Below are 19925 nucleotides of genomic sequence, written 5' to 3'. Positions count from 1 at the left end.
GCAATTTCACAAGTAGGGCTGGCTGGTGGTGAGAATGTCCCAGCTGGTCTCAAAGGTCGAATCTCCCCTAGCTAGCAGCAGTCTATCCACCCACTGATTGTAAACACAATGGCTCCCTATGGTACTGAGCTGATTGCTGTTTCATCAGGGCCAGGACTAGAGTCAGTGGCGAGAAGCTCTGTCTCTCACTGTTTGATGAACTTGTTTATTTTTCCTGCACATGGGAAGCCCAGAACAAACTGATTGGCAAGCACTGTGTTTATCAGAAGCTTAGAAATCATTCTTGATAAAACTGGACAGTCAGTGTTACACCAAAGCCACAACAGAAAGCTTAATTAGAGCGTTCTGAAAATAATGCCTTGATACCACCCTCTATAATGCCCATTATTACTGCTAAGTATGCTCCTCCATCAATTATGGCATGTGCTAATGCGAGGCTCACAACAGAGAGCCAACATGTTTCAGTGGGCTCAAGTAGCTTTGCTGCACTCTCCCACTTAGAAATAAATCTTCTTCCCAGCAGATACCTTTGCACATGCCTAAAACAAAAAGGAAGGACTAACAATATTAATTGGTTTGTGTAAATCAAAAACACAAATGTGTGGCTCTACATCTTGATGGCATGTGTAGTATACATTATCACATTATCTATCTCTACAAAACATGTTCATCATTCAACTGTTAAGCTAGTCAATCAATAAAACATTCTGTGCATTATATTTGATAAAGTGTGGCGTTTGACAAACAGCTTTCCCCCGACCTCTTTTCAGTTTTGGCTGATTCTTGCTTCTATAGTGAAAATACATGAATATGCAAAGGAAATGAGAAGACATTACGCAAACTGTTTTCCTCTCACTACCACCCACTACGTCTGACATCTGTTCTCCACCTCCACCACACTTTTTACTCTGCGGATCCCTCTGTCATTCTTCAAACCACCTTCCTCCTCCCTCGTTTTTCCTCACCTTTTTCAGTCTTCTCTGATGCTCCTACCTTTTTTTTCCTTTTTTTTCTTTTCTTTACATAAGAATTTGTGGCCATCCTTAGAGATCTCTCTGCACACACATACTGTGGTGGCAGTGTGCGGGTGATAATGAAGTGTCTGGGAAAAGAGGATTAGGTGGAGTGGTGGGCATCATCCCTGCGGTATAAACGCTCATCTCTCCCTAAGGAAGGACACATCGAGCGTCTTTCACCTCAGTCCAGCTGGCTGTCTTGATGTCACTCTCAGCTAGCATACTGGGATGGCTGCTGTGGCCCTCAGGAGGCAACAGTGAGGGGGTTAATGCAACACCGGGCCTCGCTCCTTGGGGACATTTGGCGTTTCATCCTCTGACACCCGCCTGTTTATTCTGCACAGCCAGGCTGAGAGGAGCATATAACAGGCACTGGGAATGTGAAGATCTGCACCAGGGGACCAGGATGATACAGAGAGAAAGATAGATAGAGGGTGAGAGAGGGAGACAGAGAAAGAGAGGTAGAGACAAACTCCTCCTCTTCCCTGTGGTCTGACAAAAAGATGACAGCTTTCCTCTGGAGCTTGCTCTGCCCTCCCTGGGCTGAAACCTCACTTGTAGGCAAGCGGCCTGTCAGACACAGCTAACTAGGCTGCCCCTTGAGAGATGCAGAAAGCTTGACAGTTTGTTACTAGTTGGCAAAAGGCCACAGTAGCAGGTCAGTCTCTGCACAGAAGGTGTCAACGAAGTGCCACTAATCATGACCAACCAGCTCTTTAGAGACGCTCACATGAATATTCTGCTTCCTCTGTGCTCACACCTAGATCAAAGACTCATTGTTATCAATACACACCCACCTCCAATGCTACAGTAAACATTAGGTACTTAGGAGAGCAATCAGTGCACTGTGTCTTTGTTCATTTATGCTTTTGTGGAGATTAGTGTTTAGTGAAAATATGGAATGCAGTTTAAGCAGCACAAAACCCCCAAGAGCCCTGCAATGTGCATGTGCAGGTCTGCAGACACTATCCTAAAAATATGTGAGCCGGCTATAGTTAACATACCAGACTGGTACACGGTACATTTACATCAAAATGAAGTAATTATGCCAAGTGAATAATTTAGTAAATGTTATGATTAAACAAAACAAGTTACCACACATATTTTTGCGTTAGCAGCGAGTGTTGTTTCCCTCCCACCGTTGTGTGTGGTCAGATATGTTCAAAATTGCAGCTGGTCACTAAAAGAGAACAATCCTGTGCCTAACCGAGCCAATCCATATCCACACTCAGCACAAGTGCAGCAGGGTACTTACTGAAAACCACAGTGCACACTGGTACTTTGTAGTGCATGCAGTGGTCATATATATATATATAAAAAAAGCTGTTTGTTCAAACTAAATGGCTGCTAGGACAAGGTTATTCTGCCTGGCCTGGTGGCTGCTTATTGATTTAATGGCTTTGCTTAATGGCAATGTCCTGCTAATTTCTGCCATTGATCTGCACAGGCTCCTCAGTTGCTTTCACCACTGTTAGATATAGAGTAGATAACATGGACGGAAACCGTGTTAGTTTATTAAAATCTGTTAAACTTTGAAGCAGAGAAAATGAATACTGTAGCTTTGATACTGTCTCGGTGATAGGTACAGGTTGTACAAAACTGGTTTTGTTAAATGTTTGTCTTTCATCCCACCTGTCTGTTATTGGAAGCGCCCTGTCTTCGAAATATATACTCCACAAGATATCTCCAGTGTGCAATCTGAGTAAACGTTTTGAAAATAACAGAGCTTCATATGATTGGTGCATTAGCATGTCAGCCATCTCTGAATCATTTGTGAGCATGTGGCTAAGCTCTCAGATCCTCCTGAGACATCTTTGCAGTAGCCTTGCTGTGATTGGAGAGGCTATGGGATGGGGTAGTGTACTGCTAAGAACTGTCCCTGTCTGTCAGATCCCATCACTCCATCCAGCACTGCCTGCGGGCAGCAGGACAAAAACTGACCACTGAGTTAACTGACAAGACAGCTCAGCATCCAGTTATCCGAGAACAAGTATCAGACACACACACACACACACACACACACACACACGCACACTTGCAAATTTAAAAAGACACACTGGCATGCAAACACACAGTCACAGAAAACACCCACAGACACATGCATGCAAAAGAAAATGGATAGACCAAGTGCAGGATCTACCCCCAAAACAGCCACAGTAAAGCCTCACAGGACACAAATGTGCTCCGACACTGGGGTTGGTAATGCTTTGAGTTCTCTAAAAAAAACATAACTGACCCAGAAATGCTGGTGCACAGAGGGGAGTTTGGGGGTGCATGGGGAGGTCGTGTGTGATACAATGTGGAAGAAAACTAAATTGACATTTTCTTGCCCACTTCTCTAGGCCCTGTGGTGGTTTTCTCACTTTATGCACAATGAGGGGAGACAGAATAAGGTGGACCATCCCTAAACTGGGGCGCAAGTCCTTTGTTGTAAAAAAGCACGTGAATTATTGCGTGGTTGAAAAATAGATAAGGGGCACAATATGCCATGGGATTGCAGAATATCACTCTTCCTGTCCTCTGATTGAAGTCAAAGGCCATCTTAGTTTTCTCTCAGAGAGAACGAGAGGGAGAGCACGGAACAAAGAGAGAGACGATGCAGAGGTCGAACACAGAAGAAAACAAGCAGCTGCAATATGTTTACAGCAGCGACCCTGAGGGAAGGAGTGGACCAATCTACAATACCACTTATATTTATTTTCAACTAAATGATGCCGAGGCCTCCTGAAAGCATGTGCAGAAGCTGAAAAGAATGCACGTGAAAATGTACAGATCTTTAAAAACAACAAGAGTTGCTTATACAAGAGTTTTATGATAATTTAAGCACTTTGTACTTTACCGAGACTGTGAGCCAAAGTGTAAGAGCACTCAGAGATTCCCTAGCCTCAGCTGCCTCGAGGCTTGGCTACTGCCCTGAGGTTTTGAGCTGCAGCTGGCAGAGCTAGCATTTCAAGCTGATAAGGTTCCAGACTTTCTCAGTCCCTTGGTTCAATATACGATGGGATAGATTCGAGAGGAGTGAAGTCCTCCACCTCAAATGACCCCTCAGTTGTGAAAGGCAGTGAGACTCTGTGTCAGTCTGAAAATTATACTGAAAATAGGTGGGTAGGATCCTGAGAATTTCTGGTGCAATCCTCCATCATAGAGATAGAACCCTATTTTCCCCTGTCATTCAGGTTTTTAAACCCACTACAAGCTAAGAGGGCCTAAAAATCCATGTTTTAATACTCTTTAAGGCTTGAGAGAAAATGTACGTCTATTCTGTCAACAAAAGCATTATAGTCAACTTGTGTTTAAAAAAAAAATCAAAAGCACTTGGAATATGCATTATCACTAATTCATTCAAATTATAGTGTTCTAAAATATCTGTGCAACACTAAGTGCCCGAAGTGTCTGTGCATTTTACAGACACTCTCTGAAAATGCATTGCATTACACATATACATGCTCTAGAGCAGATTCCAGGAACCTGTCAATTTGACAGCAAACTGCAACTGTAAGTGTCAGAGGAGAAACATCTCTGAGCAAGTGTTTCTGTGTGGTCCTGGTAAGCTCCACAAAGCTTGCTACTCCACAGCCAGACACAGAACGCTCAACACAGTTTGATATGCTGATGTGTGTCCTGTTTAAAGTTAGGCCTTTTCCTTTACCCACACTGCAGAGCCAGAGATCAAGTGATGCCGTCAACTAGCTAATGACAAGACTGCCGCGGGCAACGGCCGGCAGCTTGATTTATACATGGGGACAGAGATGAATGATTCATAGGCTAAAAGAGGGATACCAGGACACGTGGCAGCGGTGTGCCCTCTCACTTGCTCTTATTCGCAGGTGCACACCTCTCCATAAATCCCTCGCAGCACTTTCTTAGGTATCATAAGGTTAGTATTACACAACTGACCAGTCCTGTTGCCACCGCTCCCGTCATATATCTGTGTCCTTTTTCTCTCCCTCCTTTTGTCTCAACTATTCTTAACGCTGTTTTCCTTTCCCTAGTGTTCATTGACTCCCTGACCATTTCTTGTTCCTTTCCGATTATAATGCAATGGTAATCCTAAATATGGAACCCACCGTTGTAGGCTAAAATGAATGGCCCAATCATTCTGCATCAATTAGTCCATCCATCATTGCTGATTGGAGGAGGGGGAGGAGGAGTAGGAGGAGGGCTGCTCATAGTGACTGTTCTCTGTGGTGGCAGGAGGGAGCCAGAGATGGCATTAGAGAGAGCTTTCACGCTGAAAAGCAATTTCCATCGCTATTTGGGTACCGCAAACTACAGTCCACACGGTGACCTTGTCCTGCTAATTTCAATGGAATGCCCTCTAAATTACGTCATCTCTGTAATAACTGAGTGAAATTATCTGACAGCATGGGGGTAGTGCTCATGTGATAATTTTTCAATATAATGACAGATGTTTCCACTGAGATGTCACTGTGCCTGACATAATTGTATATATAGTAACAGGCACCTTTCACCACCTTCCATCAAAAATACCTGAAGGCAAGAGAGTACTATAGTTATTTTAGATCATCATCACACTGTAGACCACAGAATAAACTTTGTTGATACAAATAATCAACAGATCTGCTTGTCAGTGGTGTTAAGTGGGGTGTTGTGGCTCCCTTGCTTATTATGCTGTCAGTATACTAGGTTACAGATTTAATACAGGCATGGCAACACTTGGTTGAAAGCATGCATTAGAGTGTTAATGCATAAACTCATTTAGAAGTGCATTACACTTAGCGTTAAGTTGTTTTATAATTTTCCTAAGTAAGTGCAATTTACAAAATGACTTCTCTGCTTATGCCACGAGGACAATTCAAATAAGCACTTTTTAATTTTAATTATATAAATGAATATCACAGGCTCAAGCCTATGCAAAAGGACATGAAAAGTATGAATGCAAAACCCTGTGCAGAACACCACCTACTAAAATGAGAGATATATTTTAAATCACATGGACAAAGACAGAGAATACAAATGTCTTTATGATGTGAGTTTACCTCGTAAATACTTCCTAACAGCAGGGCTTATCCAGAGCAGGAGGACAGACCCGCATTTATATCAGTGCCGTCTCAAACACACTTTAAAAAAGCACATGGAACGTTACAGCACAAACACAAGGTGGATCTAGATCAGAGTGTAACTAACTGCCCACTAAATATGAGGAGATAAGTAAATCCCGAGGGTGCAGCGCTGACTGAGGAATCTTTGCATTCAATTTATCATTTTACATTATTTAGGCTACTCCATGGGGAAATACACTATCTCTGTCATAAGTTATGCTAATGGCTGTTACTACCATCTGTGAACCGAGGACCATCAGTCAAGCATAGTGTGCAATTTATGAGTTATGAGAATAATATGTCGTCTTTGAGTGATTAATCATATAGGGGAGTTGTGGGGTTTCCAGAGAGCGGAGAGAGTTTGCAATAGGGACATAAGGCCATCTAGCCCAAACCGTCACACAACACCATTTTATATCTCAACCTATACCCCTCCCCCGAGCACAAAGCACCATGCCCTGCTCCCCTCCAATCTGCTCAATAAACAAGCCCCGGGCAGGACCCAGACAGAGGATAATGGTTCACCTGGAGGTGACAGGAAAAGAAAACAGAGCTCTTTGCCTAACGAATGGAGATAGAGATAAGCACAGTGAAGCACTTAGGAATCTTGATAAAGGATTAGCCAAACATGTACGAAACTGGATACATTTTCTTTTCTTAAGCAAGCTGGAGAACTCTATCGTAAGAGCCAGCCCTGCAGTTGCTGTGTAAATCTGCTGAAATTGCTATGCTGATGTTGTGCTTCTGGGGTCAGATAAATTTATTTTAAGTTCTCACATTTCACCCAAAGGTCAGAGCTAGGACATTACACTCCTTCTGTTAATTAGATTTGTAATTTACAGGCCTTTGTATGCAATACCATTCCCTCAGCAGAACCATTAAGCATTGCCTTGCCACCTCAATGCGAGTCTACATCCAATGATATCTTTAGCTGGAGAGGAGGCCAAGAACCACATGAGCACCACCGCAACCAGGCATAATCACAGCAAGCATAATTAAACCCAGATATTAGAATGTGTTGGTCCTCGCCATGACTCACACCATTGTTTAGGAAACTTGTGAGGGAGGAGAGCTGGGGCCACACAGCACTGCAGCCTATGTTATGTAAGCAATGACAAAGGCCGGTGAGTTCAGTGAGCGCTACCAGCCCGTGGCCAAATTAGCCGGAGTCAGGACGTACAAAACAACCATGCAAGTGTCCCGCTGCTTGACTGGAGCAGAGAAAGGAGGCCCAACCTGAGAAGAACGATTTGTTTGGGTGGTCTAGTTAAAGCCTAGTACTAAATGGGCAACGGTTCTGGTTAGAATGCTAATGAGCCAATTCCCCTCCTGGATGGAGACATCAAAGGCAAGAAGAGCTCCCTCTCTCTGGCTACACAGGGCTTCATGGTATCATTACATGGCTCAGTGTGCACTTGCATTTCCATGTGTGTGTGTGTGTGTGTGGGTGGGTGCGTGCATGCGTGTGTGTGCCTGTGTCAGTGGGTGAGTGAGAAAAACACAAATGGGGGGAGGAGGGAGTAAAGGACAGATAGACAACATGATGTTTACATTAGGTCTGCTCTTTTGGGACTGTGCCAGCATCCAGCCATGCTGTGACACACGTCACATGAGCAACCTGGTACCATTCATAATTACCCTCTATTCACAGAGGCCTCATTTAGTGTGCCATTATCAGAGATCATTGTTATTTCCCTCTATGTAAGTATGGAATCCCAGTGAGACCAACATGTCTAACGTAGATAACAGTGCTATTTTGGTTAACCCCATTGTGTACATAATGCTGAAGACATACAACCCGGAGAGAATTCCCATCAGTGATTTCTAAGGATTTAATAGAGCATCAGGGCATAAAAATCTTTTCTGGAGTTTTTTTTTCCCCCTCCATAACTAATGCTAAGAATTACTAATGCTAGTGTTTTTTTACAAGACACATAAATGTATTTTATTTCAACCATGCTCACACTACTCTGTCTGCAAATCAACAAAACATTTAAGATTTTGTTGTGACCACATATCACACTTAATTAATGATAAGATACATAGAGAGGTGAAACTTTCCTCTCAAGAGATACCTACACCTAATAGAAATTTCTCAAAACCATGTAAAGTCAGAAGATCTTCTAAAAGTGTGTCGGTGGTAAACTTTTTATCCATAAAGTAAAGACTTCGTCCAGTTTTCGCATACTGGCTCACCTCCGGAGCTGTAAGAACTAAACATGGCTCAGGTGTGTGAGGCCAGCATGATGGATCATCCTGTTGTGAAGCTGCCCCTCTGCAGAGCCCTGAGAAGACAGCTGGGAGATAAGACCGGCCCTATATGAGAGCACATCTCCTCTTCACATCGATCCTCGCCACCACCAAGGCAGGAGGTCTTCACATGCCAAATGATAGAGGTAGAGGGAGGGCCGGGGTGAGAACAGAGAGAACAGTTTTGCAGGTTTTGCAGCCACCTTCTAGTGATAAAGACACTGGAAGATAAAAACCCCTTTTGGCCTCGTGCAGATAAAAGAGCTTTGTTTTGGGGGAAAAATAACATTTCCAGCTCTGTGGTAGATAATGGTAATCGCTCCCCTGGTTATAATCATCACCTCATTTTTTTTTTTAGCATGGCCAAAATAACAATAACAAGTTTCACAAAAATGGACACATGAGAAATAATAAAATTTCTCTGACTTGTTGTGGTCATCATTTACACAAGCAAATGTGAGTCTTCACAGTTTACAGTTAATTGACCTTGTATCTTGTGCCAGTAACTTGGCAGGAATAGCATCGCTGGAAGTCAATTAAGAATGAAACGAGGTTTTGCTCTCAAAAAAATGGCACTAGCTACAATTAGAATTCCTCTGGAGTTAATAAGCACAGCTGCAGGTCACAATCAACTGAAATGTTTTCTTGCAAAGTATGGCATTAATTGACACATAAGATCTTACGTTTCAGTGTTTACAGGCACACATTCGACTTCATTTCTGTTGCTGCTGTGTTGAAACAGAGCAATCTGTAATACCCTAACAACTATTATTAGCTGAAGAAGAACCTGGATCAATCAACAAGGCTGCGCGCTCTGAGATCCACAGAACTGTAAAAAGGGGATTTGCCACAAAATAACAATAATGAAAACATAATAGCAAAGAAAATTGCTTCTATTGTTTCTCTGTATGTGGCAAATGAATACTGAGCATTGACTGCGGGAGAGACAGACACCAATCAGGAGGACTGTATAGGCTGCTTTATGTGGCTTGGCTTGGTTATGGAGAAGCATGTACATGACCTCTGATCTCAATCACAGAAGTTCTTCAGATGCTTGTGCGCTGAGGGCCTCTCCAATGTCACCAGCACAGATTGAGATGCAGTAATGCTACGAACAACGGCTGGAAAGTTTGCAGTCTTAACGGGGTATCAGACAAGATGAGAGCCACTGCTGGCTGCATGATTAGGTGTGAACAGATTTCAACAGCTCTTTGTATACTCTAATGGACAACTTGGGCACTGAGCAGTTAACTATGCTATGGCTTTGAAGTTACTTTGTGCACATCCATTGCTTCTGATGACTCATACTTCATGCCAGGTGTTCCTAATGTATAAATAAATAATCAGAGAAAGAAGTGCTATCCTGCAGAGTTCATAATTCTTTTCTGATATGGTGTTTTTTTCTTAAATCAAATTTCATAAACTTCTCTATAAAATGACTTTTTAATCCAGAGGAAAAGTTTGACAGGTAGAAATATATACAATAACAAATTTCAACAAGCCACCCACATCATTTTTATTCTATGTTAAAAAACAAAAACCCAACTACAGCTAAATTAAAGCAGATGCAGGCATATACATATGCACTGTGAATATTTGGCATACTGTAAATGTCAGTAAAGGTTAAAAAGGTAGTTATATTAAAAACAGCTTTAGAATGTCTCGAGACTTTGATAGTGACTTTCCACACACACTATATAAGAACGTTTTTATATAGATTATATTAGATGGGTAGAGATAGATATGATGTACAAAAGTCCTGATTGGGATCATGGATGACTGAAGGCTGTTAGGAGACGGTGATACATTCAAAGTGACAAACTAGCACAGATGGATAAACAGAAAAAGCCGAAGCTGTGACCTTATTTCACTGTCATACCCTTCCAACATATCAAAAATACCCCTGAGGAACTAAAAATTTACATTTCACATCTAACTGGGTCCATTTTAACCCCAACCTCATCTTTCCGTGGTGAAAGTGATTATTTCAATCATGTCACAGTAAAAGTCAAATTTCAGAAAAGAACAGTGGGATTGGGCAGTATTGGAGTTCCCAACCCATTATTCCCACACTACACTCAGCTGCTTCAGTTTTCCTCCATTGCTTTGATGATAATGTTCTTCGGCAGTCCGCTAAAGTAATGACCATCTCTCAGTGTGGCGCAGTGCGAGGTTACGCTGCACTATGCTCTAATGTTTTGGCCTTGCATTCAGCCACATTTAACATAGACACTTGGAGCGAAATAGACACTAGAGTCTGAAGTCATGAACCCTGCGCTGCCAAGAATACAGATGTGCCAATATGCTGGATCAGATGAGTACAACTTTAATCGCTTTAATACCATAGGAAAAAACAATGAGATGATGATGATAATGAAAAACAAAGGGTGTTCACTCACCTCCTCCTCCTCCCAGAAGACTGGAGTTTGCTGAAAAGAGAGGAAAAAAAATAATGAGTCAGTAAACTTCAAAGAGAAAGCAAATATAGATCATTCAAGAGAGTCAGCAATATTAAAGTTGGATTTGTCAACTGCACAAGTGTGATTTTTCATAAATACACATATTTATATATCTAAACTCATTTGTATCAACTACTGAAGAGCTACTACTGAGAATTGTCATTAAGATTAAGGGCAGATCAGTATGATTCATGAAAACATTTCGTTTATTTTCACAGCCATCAAAAGGAAACCAGTTGGTATAAATTGCCAAGAAGCGCATGAAATTGGCTTGAATTACTATGAGGTTATGTTACTTTTTTTTTTTTTTTTGCATCACTTTCTCAGTACAACCCGTAATCACACATTGGAATAGCTGTTCTTGGTAAAATAAGATTTAGCATTTTGTCTGGTAGCTCCAGACATCATCGTCATCCAAAGGTAACAAGAATGTCATCCAATAGTTTGTTTATCAAATTTCCAATAGACAAAAGTGATCAATGTGTGTGTAGCAGTGTTTTTCTTTGAACATTAAATTAGCAAGTTGGCAACAAACATGTGATTCAGGCAGCAGCTAATTTCGATATACACTCCTTGGCAGATTTCTTCCTTGGCAACATGACAAAGGTTATGCTCAATAAAACATGCGGTTCATTAAAAGCAATTAACAGTGGCCTGGAGTTTTAGACTGTTGTAAGAGGGAAATCCAGATTTCACGTTGGCTTTGTGGGGTCTGGTTGTTTCTTTATGGAAACAACCTTCAAACAAATCGCTGGGCTTGAAGTGGGAAGAGCTCTTCAATGCTAGACTTGTATCTTAAAGAGCGGGGCTTTGTTCTCATACCTGAGTTTCAACTATATTGTATGACTCGGCTCGACTCAACTGACTTTTGGTGCCAGAAATTTTGCTCGATTTCATTTTCCAAATAGTACCCCACCACGTAGGCAGGTTTCTTAGCTGATCTTCATAGCAATGCCACATGAAACTCCCATGACATAGTCCTTGAGGCAACACAAACAGAAACAATAAAGGATATTGAAGGGATGGCATTCTTGACTCTGTATGTGGATGTTTGTCACAGCAAGGAGACAAACTTTGTTTGAGAAAAAGCTGAAGGCAGCAAGACAAAAGACTGCTGGGAGAAAAGAGGAGCAATATCTGAGAAATCCTCAGAGCATGGACGGCGAGACACCTCTGTGTCGCTTGGAACCCCGACCAAGGTGACATCAAAAAAAAGACGTGCTATCCACAATTCTTGCCTATGGAAATCAAAACGAAGACAGTGGAACAAATCGGGCCATACCATGCAGTGGAAATGAGGCAAGCGATATGTAGAGCACCCTTGAAGCAAAGCCTAGCTCACTGTCATTCTGTTGTCAGCTTTGAGACAGGAAAGTTCACTGAGCCTTGTGTTGATCATATGAATCTCCAACATGAACCACAGTTTACTGGTTCAATAGAAGGTAACATCAGAATGCTATCTAAGCGGATCATTAAAAATATACCTATTTTTATTTGACTCTGTCAGTGACAGACATCCATTGCACATGAAAAGAGGAAGATTAAAGGGGATTTAAAGTACATCTGTTAATTTGGGTGTAGCTGAAAGTAGGTAGCCTATGTGTTTGAAGTGTAGTTCATACAGCGGGCATCGGAAGAATCATACACCGCAACATGTCTTTAATGATCTTCAGTTCCAGCTACAGCATTGGCTGTCATTAGCAGTGAAAACTACCCCATTAAACGCTTATTATTTCTCTAAAGCGTTTGGTGCATAAGCAACAGATAATGAACATGTGGTGCCGGGGAGAGCTCTCATAGCTCAGTCCTGTGGTTGTTATTATTTTTTTGCCTGATTACATGTACGAGGGGACTTCTAGAGTTTACTCAGTTTCCACACCTTTCCGTGGCTCCATTATGGCTTTGCATTGTTCTCATTTGAACACCACATATATGAGTGGGCACGGGGACAAAGAAAGCTCTCCCACTGCAGAATTTGTTTCATCAAAGGGCTTTTGTTGTGGGTGTGTGTGTGTTTGTGTGTGTGTGCGTGTTTGTGTGTGTGCATACAGTATGAGCGTAACACACACACACACACACGAAACAGCAGCTCAAACAGGGATGTACTGACAATCCACTGTCATGTTTACAATAGCACCTCTCCAGGTTTTTCTGTGATGAAAAAGACGGTTGTGCTCTCCCAGCCTTTGTTTAGCTGTGGAATCTGTCAGCTATCAACAGCGAGCACACAACTCAAATGTACATTTCCAGATTGTGGAAATGTTGTGTTTATATTTCAAAAAGCATGAATGAATGTAGCAAATAGGTAGAGGCTTTATTTGCCAGAGATAGCTTTGATTCTATAATAAATAGCTTAGAAACATCCAGTGAGCACGGTTAGTATGTTTCCTTACAACAGAAATGTGTTAAGCTTGTCGTCGTTTATCTATTACCAGTACAGCGAAAGTAATAGTTTCAGTGCCCGTTAAAAAGAAGCTAATAGTATGCTAGTTTTCTGCAAATTCTATCATCATTGTCTCGTCTCCTGGGGAGTCTTCCTATTCCTGAGCTATTAAAACACTGGGGTTTAATTACCTGACATTATGGAAATGCATACCTGAGGGGGGTGCTTCATTTACTCCACACCTAATCAGAGATTGGAGATGTGGTTGCTAATCAGTCTGACACGACTCTTGTCTGTGTGTGTATGTGCATGTGTGTATGTGTGTGGAGGTGTGGTAGTGCTACAGTAGTAGTGAACAGAGTCGTCCAGGGGTTGAGATGTTAGACGCTTTCTAACCACATGTGACTTGTGATCACGGCAATAGCCCACTGGGAGATTCGACAGCCATTTCATCTCTGCAGTGGGTTTGATAAATATGGAAGTACGGAGGGGTAAAAAAAAAAAAATGTTGCTTTATGTCTTTTCATTTCCCCTCTCCCTGCACCCTCTCGTTTAATGATCAGAATGTCATGAAACATGTTTTGGCAGTTTATCTTAAAGCACACATGCTAGTGCACACAAAATATCTGCAACCTACAGAGTCAGTGAGCTCAGCCCACAGTGATACATATCATGGGAGACATTAAAATCCCAAAATGGACGGGGACTTGCTTTAACAATCTGTCTTGAGCATGAGACAAATAAGAAACAGCTGGTTGAGAAGCTAACCTACAGTACTGTAGCCCTACACTATTGGCACCAAAGGCTGTGAGCTTGTCCCTTATTCAGTATGACTTGCCTGAGAAGTGCTTCAATTATCCTGAGTGAAAATCAAAGCAGAAATCCATATTTGGCCACATCCACCCCATAATGCATATTTTATAGTCTGTGTATTAATTATAAACTAGCTCTCCTTGCTGTTTGTGCCTGCCCTGGGCTCAGTCTGGCTATCTTGTGGTGGATCAACACATTTCTGCCTTTAGGGAAACACTGGGAGAGCCAACAATTAGTATTATCAGAAGACCATTATCTGTTTCTTCTACAGTGGCTGAGCACGTACACGTGCAGTTGCCTCTTTGGATGTATGTTTAATGGGTTTTTAACTTTGCTATCCTTTTTAGTGTCCGCTGTTGTGTGCCCTCTGGAGAATCTCATGAATCAATTTTTTCTTCAAGGACGGAAAAGACCACATTTCCATCTCTAAAACAACTACAAGAAATCTCATCACACTGGACAAAATACTGCAGTGATCTTTGAGCTTTTATATTTCAGAGAACCACCTGAATATTTCTCATAGTAGTAAAGCTAAGCCTTGAAGGTTTGCAATGACCCAGTTAATGAGAAGAAAGAGTGAAGCCAAAGGAGCAGGCTATGACTTGAAGTTTGTCAGGAGTGCTGCTCAGAGTCGTCCCAGTAGTAACCACAACATGGGTCATAAATCTCAGTGGAAGGGCTCCCCAGACTGCCTGGAGATGGCAGGTCATTAGGAATCGCTGGTCCACGGCATTAGGCTAGCCCATCAAACACATGCCTGAACTGTCACTGTGGGAGCACCCACTTCCCGTCTGCCCTTTGAACCCCTAACCCCCACAGCAACTTCATTTATCCGTCAGCCAATGACAATGCAGCAGGGGTTGATGCTGTGTATTTTCACAGCAAGAAAATATTGATAGCAGAACCTTAGCCAGAGTGTGACAGGCACAGTTTATGGATTGTGGCACTGCGTCAAGAAGCCAGCACAGACACAAACACAGTGAAAAGGAATGGTGAAATCACTCTCTTGTCTCACTGTGTCCATATATTTGCAGAGCATTCATAAAAATGGCTTGTGTGTACTCCAGTGTGTGAATCCTGTGTGTGCAAAGGGCAGTGAGGCGTAGATCTGTGCTGCGTGTGTCGTCAGCAAAGCCCTAGATCATGCAGTTAAATGGGAAGTGCTAGTGCATAACCACAAAACCTCAAGGCAGTAAACAGACCCACCGTCTACCTTCTGGTCTCTGACACCTTAAGTGAACCCTTTAAATATGCTCCATCGCATACACATTCACCTTATCCCCAACTGCCACTTGCATGCTTCTCAATAAGCTCAAAGGTTAAGAGTGTACTCTGCTGTGACTCTGGGATAAAAGGTGGGGTATAGAAACTAATAAAAAAAGTTTTATGGTTCAGGTTACCTGCTCTGTTACAAATAGATGGGTTCCTGAGTCTAAGTCGGGGAAAAAAAAATCATCTCGGTGCAGTTTTTCAACCAGGCTCCACTGCAGTATTATGCTACTGGCCTATCTGTGTCTGCAAATCTTACAGGCATTTTAGCAGATTTTTTTAGTAAATATATCAGAGTCAAATTATTATAGGGCGATGGTCTCTGCTATATTAGCAGCCATTTACTGCTTCAGATCAGCAGATTTTAATATCCCACCGCAACTTTTGAAGCACGTCTTACCTGTCCGCAAAGAAGGAACTCTGATTTTAGCAAATGCGACATCAAACACACAAACTGTCCCAGATAAAAGCACAAAGTAGGTCAATAGAGCTGCTCTTTGTAACCGGGAGTCACATCATTTTTTTCTCCATTCTTCTCCTTTAATTAGAAATCATATTCATGGCTAATTTGACAGGCGCAAATTAGCATCTACTACACAATGAACTGCAAATGGATGGTGCACAGCAATGAGAGGGAAAAAAGAATCAGAGAAACAAAAAGTCGATCATTTGTAGACTTGGTTGATACTTTGATGGCCATTAGATATTCTTCCTCATAGTGTTGTCTAACATGTCAACTGTGAATGTCAAAGTTTAAAGAGTCAGTGGAGAGAAGGACTTTAGCAAATTCTTTTTGAGTGGAATAATGTGCCACTTCACACACAGACACTTTTCCACTCCACCAGCCTTCCTAAAGGGCCACTGCTACAGGGCCTGTATACACACCCACACACACAATCACATGCACAGTACACACACTAAAAGAATCCGAGTGGAAATATTCAGACTCTGATTTAATATCTAGAGCAACCCATAGCATGTTTGCGAAGCTCTGTGTTGAGGCAATTCAAACCTTTAATGATGAGACCTCTTTTTTCCTTTTAGTAGCTGCCGAAAATCACACAAATAGAAATAAAACTTAAACGAGCAGCCAGTTGCGGGATGAGAGAGGAGAGGCAACAGTGGTATTTCTTATTTGTGGCACATTAAAAATGCATGTTACACCACACATGCTGCCTCGCCTGATAATACCGGTTGGCATTTTTGTTCTTTATAGCTGCTAGTGGTCCCTGAGGAGCATGACTGAGCCAGACAAACTTGTGGTAGAGGTGGCACGATCCCAGCTGCACATTCACACACACTAAAAAAAAGAAAAAAAGCCTAAAGCCTGCCTCATGCTTCATGTGGAATAAAATGCAGGGGAGTCAAAATGATGCAACTGTGGCTGAAATCAGTAAGTTATGTTCCACACAAGAGTGTGCAGTATGGACGTATACAGAAGTGAGTATCACAATACATATCAAGAGCATTAATAATGCTGACATGTCAAAGCATTTACTGAAATATTAACCACATGCCTTTGACATGGCTGAAGTTTACGGTTTCACTGGTGAGAGGAATGCAACATTAAGATACACGAGACAAACGCTGATATGAAGCTTGCGCACATCAATCCAGACAAGGCATTAAAGCATAAATCTGCTTCAAACAAACAGAACTTGGCACTTGGCATTTTCAGCACAGGTAAAAGGGTAAGTGCAGCCAAAAATAAGCACTGCACTTGACCATCTGTAGGGGTAGTGCAGTTTGGGTAGACAACTTCAACTCTGACATCTTTTCAGTTTTAGTTTGTATGGTTTGGTTTAATTGCAGAGAAATGTGCTCGATTTAATCTGCGTTAAGGCCTTGTACCAAACACTCGCACACTGTGTCACTGTGACATCATTTAAAAAGAAAAAAAAGAGAGAGAAAATGTATTACGGCCAACCTTCTGTTGCCTGTTTTCCATGCCTTAAGGTAAGTTACAGGGATTTTCTGCTTTGTAAAATTTTAGGAGGACCTTGTTGCAGACCTTGTTTGCCATTCATTGGGTTGTTATATTAAATTGATTTGGTGTAGGTATAAAGCAGGCCTCATTTCTCATGTGTATTGATACTGTGTCAGCGTTCAGCACAAACACAATTTCCATTAAGTTAGACGTAGGGGTGAACTTTTTGGTTGCTTTCAAGTATTTGCAGCTGAAGCCATTAAAGCAGTCAGTCAGCGGTGGGATTCCATGGTTACCTTCACTGCCGCATACAATGGTTGAGGTGTTACCATACCAACCTCAGCCATGCGGATTTGTTGTTATGTGACTCGTGTGTGTCTAAAATCACTGCTATGACAACGATGTGAACTCGGTTGGATTTTACTTTGAAATGCTTGTCATTACGATATCAGACAAGCGTAGATAGCTTCTTAAACCTATTCATATTCTTAACAGTGCTCGTCACTTAGCGTTGATGTTTGCAATTATGCTGTTTTTGCAGCTTCTTTTTGGAACTACAGTAGTAGTGTTATGATGTCTGAATGTATCAATGTGACAACATGCTGGTGTCACAGTGATTAATCCCTTTCCTCCACAGGCTTGTCACCTTCATAACAAAGCAACAATACCAGATGCCAAAGCCAGCCCACACGTCTATTGTTATAATTACCTGACCTTCAAATCCACATTAATGAGCCCAGGATGATCCCATTCTCTTTCATCATTTGGCTTCCGAGCCCTCCTTTTATCTAACAAGGTCACCTTTCACAACACTGCTTCTCCCTGAAATACACATCCCCCTCATAAATATACATCTACCTGCATCTGCTCAGCCCCCAATTCTAAGAAGAGAGCTTGGAGAAATTACAAGAAAATAAAGCTGTAGGTGGGCTCTACAAAGCACCCGTTTGTATTTCTTCTGAAGTTGACACCAAGGGAAAGTCAATGCCACTAAAGTTAGACACAGAAAACAACTTTCTAACGACTGAAGTGTTACTTAATAATTGTTTTGAACACTGAAGACACAGCCTATGAAAGGGCTCTACACGGGGCACAACACGGGGAGGGGGCAGTGGAGAGAGCAGAGATCATTAGATGAAGTTGTTTCGATCTCTTCCCACTATTTTAATCATAAATGCACTGTGGCTGTCAAAACAACAGAAAAATGTCTGTGGTCTGTGGGAAACCACAAGCACAAACTCAGGAAAAACAACTCATTCAATTATTCATTTGTTCTATTATATTTCAGCTACATTTTACAGCAGGATTATGGTTGAATTTAGAACATTGGGAAAAGGTGAAATTGAGTTCAAGAGCTGTTGAGAGTCCAGCAATAAAATCTCTAACAACTTAAAAGATAATAGTAAATCACATCTAGTGGAGAGAGCCACAAATACATAAATAAAGTAAATTAAAGTACATCAAATTAAACTAGCTAACAGCACATGTAAAACTTTGCTGTAGTTTAATGTACGTCTGAATATCTTATCATACATCATTGTTCACTGGCCTCAGGCAATAGTACAGAACAACAATATATGAGACATTAGCAGTATATAAGTGCAGATGACTAATACATACTAAAAAAAAATCCATAAAGTTATAAGGCCAGGCTAAATATTCAATGTTAAACTGTTCACTGGACGAAATGTGGTATTAATATGCAAAAAGTTATATAACCAAGCAAGATATTTCAACTGATATGAACATGAACCCTGTGCATGTGTGCCAACTTCGAAGAGGCACCATCATTTTCTTGTTGAGATGAAATAGGTTATCTTCAAACTTCAGAGGGCCCGGTGACACTATGGAGTAGGATTTGGGCCAGCAGCTGCATATTATAGATTTATCCAGTCACATTTCTGGATTTATCAGCCTCATGTCAATGCAGCCTCTTCCTTACTGGTGATCAGGCCTGCAGCTAAGGTAAAGACTTGCATGGCTCCTGAGGGCCTTCACAGTCCACTACCCCCAGCTAGGTACCCACAAGGCAGCCAGACAGTTTCCCTCACTATATCCAAAATAACATGGCTGGTATTTCTCCAGACGGAAGAGCTAGGACAGCATTAAATTGGAGATCCTAAGCTACTGAAGTGTGGTTTCTGAATCGACTTCCTTACATATCACTGCTTTCTCTCTGCAGAAAAAAAAAAAAAAGAATTCTGGAAATGAGGGCCATGCCCTTGATAGCCACACCAAGGTATATAAACTCAGAGTTAGACTCTATATAGCTTAAGTGCAGAACATTGCATTAAGGAAGAGTGCATTGTCTTTTTTAACACTAAATGTATTTTAACTTCTCTTACTTCCTTAGTAAAATGCACTTAACCGGCACTTAAGAGAATCCATTCCCACCAGCGTCTATTTGATCACAGCGGTGTAAGTGTTGAGGTGATGTGTGAAGTAAGGCCTGGCTCCAGAAGTACTTGGTTTATGTCACAGAGACTCATCTCCCTGGAGCAGCAACAGCAATCATCAGACTGGAGCAACTCAATCATAAAGTCCAGACTAGATGTATCATATTATTCACGTTGCCATGGTAAAAAAAAAAAAAACAACATTTCCACAAAGGAATCATCCTTCCTGCTTATTGAGCAATAAGCATGGAGGCTGAAATGGGTTGTGTGTTAATTAGAAAAGGCAGTTCATCACTACACTGAAAACTGTCATACTTCAACAGCTTCTTCTTCTACGACTTCTACAGCT

General features: G+C 41.7%; 1 protein-coding gene across 5 annotated transcripts in view; it reads right to left on the bottom strand.

Moving 5' to 3' along the window:
• macrod2 (mono-ADP ribosylhydrolase 2) overlaps positions 1–19925 on the bottom strand; it is a 384274-nt gene that overhangs the window by 260368 nt on the left and 103981 nt on the right. For all 5 annotated transcript variants that reach the window (XM_019266258.2, XM_019266257.2, XM_010729933.3 and 2 more), the window contains exon 4: positions 10729–10758. In XM_019266258.2, the coding sequence (XP_019121803.1) occupies positions 10729–10758 (30 nt within the window). The remainder of the gene's footprint in view (positions 1–10728; positions 10759–19925) is intronic.

This window comes from Larimichthys crocea, chromosome III (genome assembly GCF_000972845.2).
Source record: "Larimichthys crocea isolate SSNF chromosome III, L_crocea_2.0, whole genome shotgun sequence".
Taxonomy (NCBI): Eukaryota; Metazoa; Chordata; class Actinopteri; family Sciaenidae; genus Larimichthys; species Larimichthys crocea.
The sequence above is the reverse complement of the archived record's forward strand: the minus strand, read 5'-3'. Positions and strand labels throughout refer to the sequence as shown.